The sequence below is a fragment of the Leguminivora glycinivorella genome, chromosome 9 (assembly GCF_023078275.1).
Source record: "Leguminivora glycinivorella isolate SPB_JAAS2020 chromosome 9, LegGlyc_1.1, whole genome shotgun sequence".
Lineage (NCBI taxonomy): Eukaryota > Metazoa > Arthropoda > Insecta > Lepidoptera > Tortricidae > Leguminivora > Leguminivora glycinivorella.
Genome location: NC_062979.1, coordinates 24,545,153 through 24,562,192, shown reverse-complemented (window position 1 = coordinate 24,562,192; position 17,040 = coordinate 24,545,153). Strand labels below are relative to the sequence as shown.

Genomic DNA, 17,040 nt, shown 5'->3' with positions numbered 1-17,040 from the left:
TTCGAACGCCGTGAGATTCAAAAATCGTCCCCCTGGACTGTAACTAGCAATCGAATCGAATCCATAACCCCCGGTTTGAAAGTCACACGCCTGTACCACTAGGCCACCAATTTCCCTGTCAACACGTCGAATGGCGTGGGCTCGACAAGCAATTTACCGTAAATACAGCAATCGGACTGGTTACAATCGCTTTCCTTGTTCAAATACGTAGGTATACATTACTTCTAGTTTAGCTACACTTAGTGACAGATCATGTACAGTCAGCTACTTTCTAAATAATTATTTTATTACTACTACAAAATGGTATGGTATAAATAGGATAAAAGCAAAGACATATATAACTCCGTATAGACAGATAAAGTCTAAGAAAAAAACGTACCTCAGTACCATACAGAAAAAGGTACGGTGGCCTAGATGGCATTACACCTTTGGGGTACGCTCAACTAGATGGCGCTAATATTAATATTTGACATTTCAACACATATCGAGCTAAGAATATGGACCAAATTGTCCTGAAAACTGAGGTTCAAAAGTTTTAACTGTGTCAAGAGATCTATACATTGTGATTACACATTTTACTTCGACAGTAACTCTATAATACTCGATCCTCTTTGGATAAAAGTTAGTAGGATTAAATGGGTAGGTAGTTTTTTTAAGATAGGCAAATAATAGTACATTACGATACAAGTGCGTAAAAAAGGAAGTTCGAAACGAGTGGCGATAAATTAAAACACGACCGAAGGGAGTGTTTTAAATCGACACGAGTTACGTAATATACTATTATTAATGTACCATTTCTGATAGAATACGTTGTAACGATACGGAAAGGTGGCCTTTTTATTTTGTATTATTTATTACCTTTTTTTAAGTGTCCAAAATGACGTTTTTTGAAATTTAATAGCAGATGAGGTAACACCTTTGCGCGTGCTAAATGATAGCCATGGAGAATAGAGCTCTCATCAGGATTTGAACCCGGGAACTCTTGCTCCGTAGGCGGGGTCACTACCGAGAAGGCTAACGGCCCGGCCACGACATTGGTCTAAGCGCGACAGCGGTGAGCGGCAGCCATACGTGCGAATGAAAAGTCCCATCGCTGTGTCTCGCTCCAATATATGGCCGCCGCTCACCGCTGTCGCGCTTAGACCAATGTCGTGGCTGAGCCGTAAGAGATTGTCAAACCGTTATGGACCTGCGATTGCAGCGCCACCTATCTTGTCTTTAATATGTGCACTTCTGATACATAAAGAGGTTGCTCCTTTATCCCTATTCTTCATGCTGATAGCTGTCATTGGTGGTTTTTTTTCTAATTTATTACATTTAGCACGCGCAAAGGCACCTCATCACCTCATCTGCCATTAAATTGTCACCTCATCTGCCATTAAATTTCACAAACGTAATTTCGGACACTTAAAAATAGATAATTAAGAAATTAATGTAAAAAAAAATTAAGAACCAATAATACGAAATAAAAATAAAAGAGCCACCTTCCCGTGATGGTAATAACGTATTTTATCAGACAAATATAGGTATTATTTGTCCCAATTTTGTGCATGTCAAATGCGTTGCTATAATCCTTTGAAAACTCCATATCTTACATTATAGTCTCTTTAGTAGAATCGTCGTGGATACTGTACTGGCTAACCCTTGTATTTTATTTCACCACTTAGGCACAGCATAATAAAGAGTACTATCGTACAGTATGGCCACTCCCGCTCCCCGCTGAAAGTGCCGCCCAGCCCCTCTCGGTTACCTCACAGTTACCGACTGTCAAAAACGCCAGTCGACCTGTCATATTTCACTCCTACAAGCATGGTATAAATATATACGCGTTCACCTAGGAACGCGCCTCTTTTATATATTTAATCGCCAGTGTCCGAGGTGTGACTGAGGTAGATCTATTCTCATTAGTTCCATATCTCTAGGATTCACCATAAATAAATCTTGCAGGTCAACCTCCGCAGATGCCATCTTAACAGGACCCAATTCGCCTATTGTCGATTTTCCAGGTTCTAAACCGGGTTGTATCAGCATTTAGGGATCCGTAACTTTATCTTCTATCTTGTCACATTCCATAGTATCAATTGTGTCCTTAGATTTACTTAATTCTTTAGTATTTGATTCTGATACATCTGATACTTGGGGAGTTGGTTCTAAAATAGTTGAATTTATTATAATAATTGGTTCCTTTATAGTGATTGATTTCATTTTGTCCGCAGTATCCTTTACAGTAGTAGATTCTTTTAAAGTGAATTCTTCTTTAGACAGAGTTGAATCGATCGTACAATCAATTGTCGCTGGCTCAGTTGATGTTGACGGAGCTATATTAATAACTATCGCAGTATTCACAGCATCTATGTCCATAGTCAGTCCCTGAAGTTCTTTTTCTTTAAGTATAGCGAGTTCTTCTTTACGAAGCAGCTGCATGCCGGACATATTCTGCAGGTTTTTGAGGTGTTTGATCCACTGCTCGTTACGGATACATGACACTTCATCTTCATCTTCATAGGTTTTTTGGAGCTGTCGAGAAAAGAAAACAATGTATATTATGAACGTATAGTTAATTTATTAGGTTATTGAGATTTAGTTTTTCTTGTTTGAAAGCTGAATTAGTCGGGAGTGTCCTTAGCTATGTATCATGAAAATCGGTGTACTATGTCAGGGGTTTTCTTTTTATTTTAATTTTTCAAGAATCTTTTGTGTCTGAGGAATCTATTTTCATAAATCAGTATAAAAGGAACGCAACAAACCTGTACATTTAACTTCTTAATATCCTGAAGGTTCTTCTTAGTCTGTAGATCTGCCTCCTTCTGTTTCAAGACCTCTTGCAGCTTGGCATCTCTTTCCGCATCACTCAAGTGACTTGGAGTGCTGCCCGGGTCATCCGTATCCAGACCTTTGTTAGACCTATCCATTTCTGACCAGGCCATCGTAGATATGATTGATCCTGAAGGTGGTATAGGCCCATATGTCATCACTTTGAGGCTTTCAACTTCTTCGTCGGCAGAGAGTGCTTCGTCATGTTTCAAGCATTGAGGCTCTTCATAACCGAACGGCCAAGAGCATGTTGTGTTCTCACACAATACTACTTTTTCGTTAAAATTGATGAAGTAGCAGCGCACAGCATTCTTGCATACCGGACACTCCTAAAAACAAATTATTAAGGTTTTATACATTTAAATTAATACTAAACTGTATGATACTGCAATGTGTTTATTACCTTAACGTATTGGCCAAATGGAGATTCTTCAACTTCAGGTACTTGTAATATCTGGAAAGAAATGCGAAAATAAATTTAAAACGTATTTTATTACCCTATGAACATTATCAGCAACTTAGTTTTTACTTTTCGATATTATGATACATTTTATTGCTTTAGATTATAATATATATATATAATTATGTTCTCACAACCTCTATTTCGTAGTCCAGCCCTGGTAAAGGCGCTGCTGTCTCTCCGCCCGTTGCCTTATCCACTGAAGTTTCTTGCATTGAAAGCACTGAACTATCAGGCGCGTCTTTATCAAATGAAGGGTCTCTCATTTTGTGCAAAATGTACTTGATGCAAGGTTTTGAGATAGGTACTATTTGAAACTACTTGTCCTGGCAATTAGTAGATATTTATTACTGATTTTCTGGACCCGGCAATAAACAAGATAAAGCACATTGCCCAGCTTGTTCTATTTGTTTTGACATTTGACATTTTTGACGTATGCGTTTTTATCTATTTTTTCGTGCCGATCGAAATTCGTCAAGCAGTCAAAAATATGTAGTTCCATATTTATTTCGGAAAGACATGATTTTTTTTTACATTGTATACAATGCTCTTCGTACAATGTTCAGTAAGAATTATAAAATCTCTCACAAAGTTAATAAAACTAATTTATCCGGAAAATTATGCATACGATTTATGCGTTGAACGAAACAAACATTATGGGGTGTTTATGAATACTTTTAACTACAAGCATGCTAATTAGTACCAATTTATTTATAAACCTATTTAAATCGTTGATACTTGATAACATTGACATGCAAGTAAAATTTTTAAAATTTAATTGTATCACATAATTAGGTACGATAAATTTGCAAAGATATGCAGCTATAATCAAAATTTCAATGTTACAAGCTACGGTGCAAGCACCCGAATAGGATTGAACCATGTTCGAAGTGTTTGAAGCGAAAAACACATTATGATATGTTTTTTTTAATTATTTTTTTTTTCATTCCAGCCAAAGTACGGACCGACGACGAACGTATGTACGTCATTCATCGTTATTCAGTCGCCATAAAAAATAGCACAAGTTTCACGTTTTAGAAATAGTACATCAGCGGAAATATTGATTATAAAGTTTTTAATTATTGTAATTTGCAGAAATAACTACAAAATGCCAATTAAAGCAGTCTGTGTACTCAACGGCGATGTCTCCGGGACGGTGTTCTTCGATCAAAAGGTACGTTTTCCGGTTTTTCTTGCTCTTATATCATTGGTCAACCTTATACATTACTAAGATTATTATGATACTATCACTTACGTTACGATTTCTATTAGGTCACTTAGGTGATTTTTGTAAATTAATGCAAATATCATTTATGTTCTGTTATCTATCCTCAACCGGTTAAGGTAGGTAGTGCATTCTAGAATATTTTCATATTTGCGCACGATGTTTGCTTCTTACCATGATTCATAATTAAGTTTTACCTCTATGTCATACTTATAAAACATTTTCTTACTTATCCTTGAGGATAAAAACATGAACATCTTTGCTATTAACCTAAACTTGTGCACTTAACTGGTTTCTTATTAGAATGAAAAACACATGATGTTCATATACATGAACATACATAAAGTACACACTTTAGTGTATTTTATTACACATTACTTTGACGACCGGTCTGGCTCAGCCGGTAGTGACCCTGCCTGCTGAGCCGCGGTTCTGGGTTCGAATCCCGGTAAGGGTATTTATTTGTGTGATGAGCACAGATATTTGTTCTTGAGTCATGGATGTTTTCTATGTATATAAGTATGTATTTATCTATTTAAGTATGTATATCGTCGCTTAGCACCCATAGTACAAGCTTTGCTTAGTTTGGGGCCAAGTTGATCTGTGTAAGGTGTCCCCCGAAAAAAAAAAACAACACTTGGTATATTATAAATGGGAAAGTGTGTGTGTCTGTTTGTTTGTCCGTCTTTCACGCCGCAACGGTGCAACGAATTGGCATGATTTTTTAAGTGGAGATAGTCGATTAGATGGAGAGTGACATAGGCTACTTTTTGTCTCTTTCTAACTCATTTTCAAATTTAACACGAGCGAAGCCGTGGGCAAAAGCTAGTAATATATAATTATGGAGTTATCACTTATCAACTACTAGTATGAAGTTGTTATCTGCTTTCAATGCTTTTTTAAAAAACAAACATTACTATCTTTCTTTAATAAAAACAATATTATTGATACTTAGGATTCATGTTCTGTCTGTGTAAACATCTATAGATTAGATTAGATTTCTTTATTTCATGATAAAAATTACACTATAAATTTGTTACATGCCAAAGTTATGTTTATCTTCTCATCATGATCGTCGAAAATTACATTATAAATTGAAAATAATAAAATGAATATTTTCTCCCAATAAGGATCGTCATTTACAAATAGAAATACACAAAACACAATAAAATTAAGAAATGAAATAAAATCCGAAGTCAGTGTAATCAAATGCATGCTATCACAAATTAAATTCCATGTACTCATTTACAGAGTATAGAGGGTTATCTAACAAAAGGTTTCTCAATTTGCGCTTAAATGCTTCGTCATATGGCTCATTCCTAAGATCGGCAGGTAAGTGTTCGTAGTAAGTAGGGCCGATGACACGCGGGTTCTTTCTTGAAAGTGCCATGCGACGGGGGACTGTTCTCAGACGGCCTGTAGCTCGAAGCTGTTTGCCCGGACAGGCAACGCGAGCAAATTGAGATATGTTTTTCCTAACAAATAACAGTATATCAAACATATATTGTGCGTAGTGCGTCATTATACGTTGAGAAATAAAGAGCTCTCTGCAAGGGTGACTGTCTCTTACTCCAGCAAGTATACGTATTGCACGTTTCTGCATTATAAGGACTCTTATTGTATCTGATGAGTTTCCCCAGAGCAGCGATCCGTATGCCATGATAGAGTGGAAATGCGCAAAGTACACCTAGTATATCACAGGTATTTGATATTTGTCATTTGTCGCACTGATGCGACTGATCTCATAACAATATGACTGTGAATGTGTTTAGTGAAACGTCCCACTTTGTCGGTTACCATTAAGGATTTGCTTGTATCTTTATATAAATAAACTGACAAAGCAGCTTTATAGCAATCGACAAAGTGGGACTTTTCCCATGCCACTCACATACTCTAGATGCAAACAACAGTATTGTATCTTAAACTATTTTATTTTTTATTTCAGGATGACAAGTCACCAGTAGTGCTCTCCGGTGAAGTTAAGGGACTCACAAAGGTAAGTGTCTGAACCTTAATCATATTGAGTGTGGCTAAACCATCAATTGTCACAAGAGACCCCAGACTAGGCTTTTTTTTTAACGGGTATCAAAGAGTTATCCTTATCTGTAGAGAAGAAATTCCAATGTTATGCTAGTTTTGTCAGAATGCGCAAGGTTTACAGAAAATCAGTTGTCATATTTGCATTTTTAGAATTCGGGTCCCCCGAATTAGCGGAAGTAGTTAACAAAAATTAAATCACTGTCAATTTTGTGACGACAATTATTAAGCATGAAATCTGTCTAAAAATTTACTTATTTCACATTCTGAATGTAGATTATTGCTTAAAGTTTATGTAATTAACACAGAAACAATATTTGTATTGAATGTAATGCTTAATTACCATCACAAAACTGACAGTGACTTAATTTTTGTTAACAACTTATGCTAATTGGGGGTCCCAAATTCTGAAAACGCCCGTATTTAACATTAGATTAACTAAAAATGGATTAACATTAGATTAACTAAAACTGGATTATGTATTTTCTGTAAGGATCACAAATTGACAGTTAACCATGTGGAAGATGGTATTACAGCCTAATTAACTTAAACAGTGTTAATAATCTTGACCTAGTATTGCCATTGTAAGGGACCGGCCACATCAGAGCGTCGCGTGTCTCGGGGCGCGCAACGGACGTCCGCGCCACGCCACCTGAGTGTAATTCAAAAAACGTCTCCTCAGTACATTTTGTATAGGAAGGACGTAAGGCGCGCCACGCCGCCGCCACGCCACTTGGGGCGCGTCTTACGTCCTTCCTATACAAAATGTACTGAGGAGACGTTTTTTGAATTACACTCAGGTGGCGTGGCGCGGACGTCCGTTGCGCGCCCCGAGACACGCGACGCTTAAGTGGGAACGCTGGCTAAAAGACAAAGATAGAACTATTGTTTAATATCTTTTAAATTGTACTGTTGTTACTCGTTAACAAACTAATCAGTATTTTTTTGTACTAGGTACAGTCACAAATAATAATGTAATAAATACTCTTCAAAGATCACAAATAAAATCGCGTCAGATACTTATGCAACCAAAGAGTAAAATATTTTTGCCAGTGACTGTAAAGTCTAGTCATGGTACATTCCTTAAATCCTGTATTTCAGTTTGTATTTAGTTTGTTTGTTTGTAAACACAAGTGCATCAGGACATTGACGTGCACGTATCAGCTTTAAGCTGCCTGTGCATTAGCAAATAATAATAATAAGCCCGCGGGGGCAGCTTGTGGCGAGCTGACGGTGAGTGGCGACACCGCGGACCCCTATTCCAGAGGGCACTTCCATCTAGCCCTCGCCTCTGCGCTTGCCTTAACCGGCCGGCCAGAGTGGATTCGCAAGAGCGGGACCTATGCTCCAGGTTGGAAGTGTAAAATGCATCTGTGGTAAAATGTCATAACGCCGGCGGCCTGCTGAACGGATCACCGGGATCTGGCTACCGCAGTCTCACCTCTCGACAACCTTTCAGCCACTCTTCAAGTGTTGCTTTGTTGTCGCACCATGCGTGCGGCCGTTTTGCAGGGCCCACTCAATGAGTTGGCGAGTCACCGCCTGTCTTTTACAATCTTGAGACTAGTTGTCATGGCAGGTGTCCGATAGTCTCCCCCCATAGACCATTATCCAGTCCATCCAACTTGCACAACAATACCCTATGACCTTAGTTCCCATCGCAACACAAAAGTGCTGCACTGAAATAGTCTTTACACCTGGCGGGGACCATCTCCGGATGTATCATATTGTGCGCTCGGGGATGGTATCCGCCAGGTGTATCCCTTGCCTTTAGATTAAAGTGTCTAAAAGGGCCTCTGTGCTGTTGGTTTCGGCCCCACACATGCCTCCCAAAAGTCCGGGACCCCATGGTCCCGAGGGAACATACAAATAATAATAATTTGAGCCCTTATAGCAGGGGTCACCAAATGGCTGACCGCGGTCCGCATCCGGACCAATGGTCCACATTGGTCCGGATGTTTACCGTTCGGAACGGACCAATATTATCGTCCTAGTCTTATTCTTACAACCAGGAGTATAATAAAGAGTACTATCGTACAGTATGGCCACTCCCGCTACCCTCTGAAAGTGCCGCCCATCCCCTAAGTTACTTCACAGTTACCGTCTGTCAAAAACCGCGAACAGTCGACCTGTCATATCTCACTCATACAAGCATGGTACGCGTTCACCTACACGAGCTTAGACTGTGTGCTAGAAACGCGCCTCGTTCATATATGTGATCACCAGTGTCCGAGGTGTGCCTGAAGAAAATAGGTGACCCCTGCCTGTGCCATAAGGCTTCCATCTTAGCAACAGTGCCAGGATTATTGAGATTGGACTGTACTATTAGTTTATTCTGCGGTAATGATAGGAAACAGATGTAAATGTATGCGTGCGTCGGTAAACAGGCCGCGCCGGGCGGCGACCTTGACTGATAATTGTTGTGCAAGAATGACTTGAGATTTTTACTTGATTACATTTTGTCGCCACGCCGTGGGCAATCAATGTGTATATTATACAAATACTACTTTGGTAGCAAACAACCACACGGCCCGGCTGATAGTAATCAGTTTGCGTAGCCTGCAACTAAAGGCTGGTTAGTGTCACGCGGACCGTCCGCGCTACTCTAAAACGCTCTTTGAAATTTTAACATATAAAGCTGAGTTTAGACGTGCAAGTTTTGAGACAGAAGTATATGCAAGAAAGAGATGCAGATATTTGCCACTCACTCTTACCTATATTTGCGTCCCAGAACTTGCAGCAATAACTTGCTAGTCTACTCTTTCTAACTCAGCTTTAGTCCGGTGCGGATCGGTCCGCGTGACTCTAAAACCAGCCAAAGAGGTGTAATATGCGCAATTGAGCATTGCCGACCGTAAAACTCGTTGAGCTCTAAATATCACAAAAATAATTCAATATATTTTTGGTATTTAAAACAACAGACTTCAAATAGCAATTAATAAGTTTCACCGCAATTTACAATTAACAGTTTCAGTACCAAGCGTTCCATTTCCCACATTCTCGGAAAGATAGGTAGGTACAAGTAGCGGCAAGTAAGTTTAGCGCTGCCGTTATTGCGCAGAAGTCAAACAGGTATCTCAGGGGATTACGGGGGGCGAAGGGTATGTGTCCCCATGCACAGCTATCCCCTCCACATTTCACTCAGCGCTAAAGTTACGTGCCGCCACTTGTAGGTAGGTACCTAATACCAGGGGCGGCTCACTCCGCGATTCTATCGCCGCGCTACAAGTACATGCCGGGGGCCGCGAGTTCGAGGCCCATTCAGTGGTGACGAGCTTCGCGCGGCGCAATAGAATTCAATGTCGGCTGCTCGCGTTCGGTCCGTTTGTTAATGTAGGTATGAATTTAGATTGGCGTCATTGTGTGAATATTAAAGGGAGTGAGCCTTCTGTACTTGTACTATGTATTCTGTGCTAATACCTATACAACTTTCTTATCTGTGCTCAATGCTCATTCATCAATTATTTCGAATGTCACCTAGACTAGGTGTTCTTATGATTACGGGTGTTGTTGTTGCCTGCTAGCAAAGTGCTCATTACATTGATTACTGATAACTACCTAGTTTTAATTAAGTAGGTACCTATACCTACTTATCGCCGTTGCAGTGCTTTAAATACAAAGTCAAGAGTGCAAAATAATCGAGGCTTGTGTTTATTGCACTTGAAAATAAGTAGAACTAACTGCATAATAGGTAAAGAAAAGGCCAGTAAATATAGCTGCATGCCTGTGTGAAATACACCTAATAAATAAATCCTAGCGTGTAAAGACTACTTAACCATCGCCTCCTGCGTGTGGCAACACTGCAAATTTTTCTCTCTCTCTCTCTCTCTCTGAACGCCGCTCTGTGGCATAACACACAACAATGTATAAGCTCTTCATTTTAAAATATTTTAATACAAGTTTATACAAGATAAAGGTTTTATTTGAAGTCACCTACTCTGAAACCTTTACAATGCCTTATCATTAGTTTGTTGCAAAGGGCTTTACTTGCTCTGTTTACAATTAAAACGAGTCACGATCTTATTTTTATCCTTACAACATTGATTACAGTCACAAGGACTAAACTAATGTATACGCAAATTTGTCGCTAGAAAAAGCCGCAGAATTAATTATGTAATTTTTTTAATTCGCCGCTTTTCTACTAACGGAAACAAACTTGACACTATGGCTAGGGTTTTATACGGTTACGATGTAGATGTAGTGTAGGGACGCCCGGCCGGAGGCAGGCGGGCTGTCGATCACTTGTTGTATTCATTCAGCCCAGTTCCCTGGGCCACAGTGATTAATGTTAACATTGTCTTTTTCAGGGCAAGCACGGTTTCCACGTGCACGAGTTCGGCGACAACACGAACGGGTGCACGTCGGCCGGCGCGCACTTCAACCCGGACAAGCAGGAGCACGGCGCGCCGGACGCCGCCGTCCGGCACGTGGGCGACCTGGGCAACATCGAGGCTACTGCTGAGAAGGGTGTCACTAAGGTAGGTCTGCCGGACCGGAGCTCAACCCGGACAAACAGGAGCACGGCATGCCGGACGCCGCCGTCCGGCACGTGGGCGACCTGGGCAACATCAAGGCTACTGCTGAGAAGGGTGTCACTAAGGTAGGTCTACCGGACCGGAGCTCAACCCGGACAAACAGGAGCACGGCGCGCCGGACGCCGCCGTCCGGCACGTGGGCGACCTGGGCAACATCGAGGCTACTGCTGAGAAGGGTGTCACTAAGGTAGGTCTACCGGACCGGAGCTCAACCCGGACAAACAGGAGCACGGCGTGCCGGACGCCCCCGTCCGGCACGTGGGCGACCTGGGCAACATCGATGCTACTGCTGAGAAGGGTGTCACTAAGGTAGGTCTACCGGACCGGAGCTCAACCCGGACAAACAGGAGCACGGCGCGCCGGACGCCGCCGTCCGGCACGTGGGCGACCTGGGCAACATCGAGGCTACTGCTGAGAAGGGTGTCACTAAGATAGGTCTACCGGACCGGAGCTCAACCCGGACAAACAGGAGCACGGCGCGCCGGACGCCGCCGTCCGGCACGTGGGCGACCTGGGCAACATCGAGGCTACTGCTGAGAAGGGTGTCACTAAGGTAGGTCTACCGGACCGGAGCTCAACCCGGACAAACAGGAGCACGGCGCGCCGGACGCCGCCGTCCGGCACGTGGGCGACCTGGGCAACATCGAGGCTACTGCTGAGAAGGGTGTCACTAAGGTAGGTCTACCGGACCGGAGCTCAACCCGGACAAACAGGAGCACGGCGCGCCGGACGCCGCCGTCCGGCACGTGGGCGACCTGGGCAACATCGAGGCTACTGCTGAGAAGGGTGTCACTAAGGTAGGTCTACCGGACCGGAGCTCAACCCGGACAAACAGGAGCACGGCGCGCCGGACGCCTCCGTCCGGCACGTGGGCGATCTGGGCAACATCGAGGCTACTGCTGAGAAGGGTGTCACTAAGGTAGGTCTACCGGACCGGAGCTCAACCCGGACAAACAGGAGCACGGCGCGCCGGACGCCGCCGTCCGGCACGTGGCCGACCTGGGCAACATCGATGCTACTGCTGAGAAGGGTGTCACTAAGGTAGGTCTACCAGGCGGGAGCTCTACAATCTGGGCAAACAGGAGCACTTTATCGCGGGCCGCTGTCCTATATTTTTTTCGCTTGTGCGTGGGCCCCGGGGGTATCGGACCGAGAACAACAGGATCTCACGTTGGGTTGACGCAGGTCGCAGGGTTTGGACCTGTATAGGAACAACCCTTTTATTACAAGCTTTTATTCGACTTGCCTTGTTAGTATCTTAGTGTGCGTCAAAACGCAGAGGGTAAATTTGACCCACTTCCCGGTTTCCGATTGAGCTGAAATTTTGCACATATATGTAAATCACGTGACAATGCAATATTATGGTATCATGGAGCTGATCTGATGATGGAGCAGAAAGGTGGTCATAGGAACTCTGTCATGAAACGTCGTATCCCATCGAGTAAGGGGTTTTTAGAAACGTCTCGGAGAGCAGTAGATGACTGTTGAAAGAAAGGTACAGTCGGCGATATTATTGGTTTAACTTTTTGTTCAAAATTTGTCGTTAAAATTCCAGGTGTGCATCCAAGACTCTCAGATCTCCCTCCTCGGCCGCAACAGCGTCATCGGGCGCACGCTGGTCGTGCACGCCGACCCCGACGACCTCGGGCTCGGCGGCCACGACCTCAGCAAGACCACCGGCAACGCCGGCGCGCGCATCGCCTGCGGCGTCATCGGCCTGGCCAAGTCGGACTAGACGGGCTGGCTTCACGCACACTTAGCTAACCAGTGATGTCGCCTACTTGCATGTTCCAAGGTTGCACCACAGTATAAGGACGACCCAGTAGTGAATCTCTCGCGACCGGTGTTTGGCATGACGCGGCGCGTACTGGCGCGACCGCGATCGTCCGTTCCCACATGTACTCTCTGCACCTCGCTGCGTGCGAGCGCTACTCAAGGACAAACCGCGCGGCGCAAAATTTGTTAGAAGAATTATTACTGGTTTTATACTGTGGTTACACTCACTACATACAGGTTGTTTCATGGAAGCTGGCAGGAATGGAAGATTTGAGTGACACCTGTATGGCACAGTCGTTACTGTCAAAAACCACCATTTTATTAATCTGTCACACACATAGACATTTTCATTCGCTCTATTCGTGCCAGCTCTTGTGATGACTTGTACACAACAAGGTTTAACAGTGAGCCCTGGATCAGTTGGCTAACCTTGGAACATCCAAGTGGTTCTAAGTGAGGGAATATGTAGCCCCACGTTTTAATGCTTGAGTCGCCAAGTTAGTCACAGTTTCTAACCTTAAAGCCAACAGATGTCGGCTACATAACTTATTTATTTGGTGCATAACCTCAAAATGTTATGGTTTTACAATTTTATTTACTTGTTTATATTTTTATGTGATATCAAACTGAGCTTAAATTGATTTTTTGTCACAAACAAGCATTGTTTTTTATCTAGACCTATGATTAGATTTGCTAAGGCTAAAAACTGCTAACTTATTGCATTTAAAGATTATGTAAAATAATAAGCAAGAAGCATTTGAAGGTTCTTGTACCAAATGAATCGAATTGGGATGTACTAGTGTACCAAAATAAATGGTCTAAAGAACAACTAATAACATAATAAAATATAAGTGATCTTCGTCTAAAAATAAGAAGTTTGGTTATGCCTATGTTTTGAATGTGTCTTCTGAAAGAAATTGTTATAAAATATCTCTATGGCATTCCTAGTATTTGTTTATTTTATTTTTTACTGGTGCAGGGAACATCGGATCTGCAATTTGTTTGAATAAATAAAATTAAACTTCTTTTGTTTTTATTTTCTGTTTTCTAACTCTGAAATGGATATCAAAAATATCTTAGAATTATTAGTCTTTCTGTATGGAATACCTATATCCAATGTAATAATTAGATTGTGTAAGATTTAAATAAATATTTATTCTCTGGAAAGATTTTCTTTAAACAGAAAGAAATATAAAATTATTACTTATAAACCTATTGACGGTTAAGACGGCAGGCTCAGTGGCAGAGTCTGCCGCCAAAAACAAGCGCCTGAAGTACTCTGCCTTAGAAGCCACATACGACTTCGTGCCCGTCGCGGTCGAGACAGCCGGGCCCTGGGGAAGGGAGGCGCGTGAACTCTTCCGAGAGATCGGAAAGCGTCTTAGAGACAAAACAAAAGATCCCCGTTCCGAGTCATGGCTTGTCCAACAGGTCTCCATCGCCATACAGCGGGGTAACGCTGCTAGCGTGATCGGGACCTTTGGACCCGGCATGGCGAACGGGTTCCTTTAGGTAGGTACACTACTTTTTTTTATATATAATTTTACAATTGTAAAAATAATTAATTAGTATTATATTATATGAATAATTATTATTGATGACTAGAATTTGAATAGAATTCACATATTATGCAAGATTGATTTAACCTGTCGTCTGTTTTTGTCAAATTTTCATAAAATAATGAACTTTGAAATTTTAAAGTCCAACACTTTATGTTAGGATCCTTATCAAAAAATTTGCAAAAATAAAAACTTGCCTTCCATAGGCACTGTGTGGGAAATGATGTCTTATGGAATATGTGACTCCAATAGATATTCTCTTTCTGCACAGACTGAATGGAGCCACATAAAAATGCAAGTCCTGTTGACAGACTAGAAATTGTCAGTTTACAATAAAATTCTGGGTATGAATATGAAAAGAAACAAACAGGTGCTATGAATATTTTATTTGACCTACACTGTACTCTGCAACCCCGGTATGACTAAAGAACAAGTTGCAGGAAGAATCATGAGCTTGGAACATCCTAGGGCTGCCCCGACTCCACTGCCACAAGCAGTTTTCAAAGCTCTGCACACTCACTGACGCCCAATACTGCTCTGTTTCTCTGCCCTTTACATACTCCTCGACTTTCCTGCAAAGTCGCTCCACAGTGGCCGGACTAAAAAAACCTTTAGCAATAACAAGGGCTATTCTTGAAGATTTCATAGCGTTTTCACTTTCTGGCGAGCTGTATGAACTAATGTAAGTCTCCGTAGGATTCGTGTCAGCTTTGTGTGCGAGCATACCAATCCATTCTGACATCTCATATAGCTCTGCATCTAAAGCAGGTATTTCTTCCACTGACGGAGACACATGGTCAATCTTTACAGGGCATACAGCTATGTTTATATCATTATCGTAAAAATACTTTGCTATTGACGATGGGCATATGTCTTCACTATATGGCTCCCATGACACGAAAAAGTCGAATGTTTCAAGCTTACTAAGGCTACTTGCAATTTTGGTGTCATGTTTTAGTTTGCCTAGGTCTATTTTTACTTCGTAAAAGTTATGAGGACGTTTTTTACCTTCTAAGCCTAATTGCTGGTAAATAAAATCTAACACATGTAAAGTTAGTGTTCCGTCTGGTGTGATAGCGGCACAATTTTCCACAACACAGTTCCTCACTACACTCATGCAATTTAAGCTTCCTTTCTTTACAAAATTTTCAATGAAATCCACCTTTGTAAACAATGTTAGTGAACATTTGCTGACTTTATAATATTCCGTATCTTCCGTAATCGCTTCTTCTATAGAGTTTGGAGTATGCATCTCATCAGGGCATGTCACAATTAAACTTTTGTAAAAAGTGTTTAATCGAATGGTGCTGAATGCTGCTTCAAAATTTTCATGTCTCTTGGATGAAGATATAATTTTTGGATAAGGGAAATTATAGATTTCTGGACACAACATTTTCTTTTCTGTATTCTTCTTTTAATGAACAACGAAGTACGAAGTTACGAACAACTTCTCTAACCTCAAAATCAAAATTATTGTATTGACAATTTTGACATTTCTTTGACGTTGTTTTTTTTTCCTTCGTCCATTTGGAGTTTGGACAGGCTAAAGCTCTAAGCCATACTGCCTAACCTCTTTGACGTTGTGTGTCTACAAGCATTTTTTTTTTTTCATTTTATCTTGGCCTGCACGGGGAACTTACAAATAGTGCGATAGGGACGGCCTGCTATTTTATCGTCTATCGCGCGACCATGCTTCCCGTGCTGGCTACAAGATTAGATGGAGCAAAGACTATCAGGACAAGGGTGAACGGTATAGCACTATGAATTTGTAGAGCGACGTCTTTTTTACACTCGCTCTGTGGTGATTTTTATTCTTGTGTTAAATTGGCGTTTTGTACTTGAGATTTGCATTTACTACGCGATTGAAATGGAACTTAACACAGAGCCCTCTCAGGAGAAAAATAATGTTCCTCTTTCCCCACCGAAAAAACTTTCTAAAAACATGCAAAAAAATACATGAGTGTGTCGGAGAAGAACATCGTACTGAACTGTTATAAGTATATCCAGCGCACATGGCCCGAGGACAGAGTTGGGTCACTTGAAGACTGTGCGAAAAAGGCGAGTGAAATGGTGGGTATATCGAAGAAAACTGCGATAAAAATTGTAAAAGAGAGTGAAGAAAGTGAAAACTCCCGTCTTATGAAACCCGGCCCTATTTAAAGTTGAAAGTCAACGACCAACTTAACGAATTTATCTTCGCTGCTGTAAGACAAGCTGCCTGTTTTATCAGACAAGCTCATCATCAATTACATTGACAGCCATGAATGCTTTTGTGGAGGCAATATTTCAATGAATATTGATATGAAAATAGTGGTGATTATCATAAAAAAAAATGCTAAATAAACATTTTTTAATGGCTAACTACTATCAAACTCCTTGTGTATTGATAACACTCAAGAAAATGTGAGAAATGCCTTCAAGTAAACCATAAGTAAACGGAGTTTAAACCAAATCACAAATTAATCAAAGTTCTCAATTGTGCGGGTCTCCGGAAACTTCCTGCCTCGCTTAGCTACTTGAAAACTGTCTGCTGTTTATCTGTATTGTTATAGCCTGCAAGAAAAAAGAAGACCCATCTTAAGGCCTGATTTAGACGGCGTGCGAACTCCCATGCGATTTTAGTTACATTGCGGG

The 17,040-nt window shown here is 41.4% G+C and overlaps 3 protein-coding genes across 5 annotated transcripts; 1 reads left to right on the top strand and 2 right to left on the bottom strand.

The window, feature by feature from the left end:
• Positions 1–1,567: 1,567 nt before the first annotated feature.
• LOC125229398 lies at positions 1,568–4,068 on the bottom strand. Of its 2 annotated transcripts, none has more exons than XM_048134224.1 (4): positions 3,409–4,068; positions 3,218–3,268; positions 2,748–3,143; positions 1,568–2,517 (listed from the first exon to the last, which is right to left on the bottom strand). In XM_048134224.1, the coding sequence occupies exons 1-4, from the start codon at positions 3,538–3,540 to the stop codon at positions 2,032–2,034; spliced, it is 1,065 nt and encodes a 354-aa protein (XP_047990181.1). In that variant the 5' UTR covers positions 3,541–4,068; the 3' UTR covers positions 1,568–2,031. The 2 variants fall into 2 exon arrangements, with proteins under 2 accessions (XP_047990181.1, XP_047990182.1); XM_048134225.1 differs by having other exon boundaries at positions 3,412–4,068.
• A 119-nt stretch (positions 4,069–4,187) lies between these two features.
• LOC125229399 (superoxide dismutase [Cu-Zn]) lies at positions 4,188–13,872 on the top strand. Of its 2 annotated transcripts, none has more exons than XM_048134226.1 (5): positions 4,188–4,254; positions 4,370–4,448; positions 6,445–6,495; positions 10,844–11,014; positions 12,627–13,872. In XM_048134226.1, exons 1-5 carry the CDS (start codon positions 4,193–4,195, stop codon positions 12,804–12,806), a joined length of 543 nt encoding a protein of 180 aa, XP_047990183.1. In that variant the 5' UTR covers positions 4,188–4,192; the 3' UTR covers positions 12,807–13,872. The 2 variants fall into 2 exon arrangements, with proteins under 2 accessions (XP_047990183.1, XP_047990184.1); XM_048134227.1 differs by having other exon boundaries at positions 4,223–4,250.
• Positions 13,873–14,773: 901 nt separating this feature from the next.
• Positions 14,774–16,762, bottom strand: LOC125229553 (ribonuclease P protein subunit p40-like). The gene has a single exon (XM_048134421.1). It carries the CDS (start codon positions 15,797–15,799, stop codon positions 14,780–14,782), a length of 1,020 nt encoding a protein of 339 aa, XP_047990378.1. The 5' UTR covers positions 15,800–16,762; the 3' UTR covers positions 14,774–14,779.
• Positions 16,763–17,040: the final 278 nt, after the last annotated feature.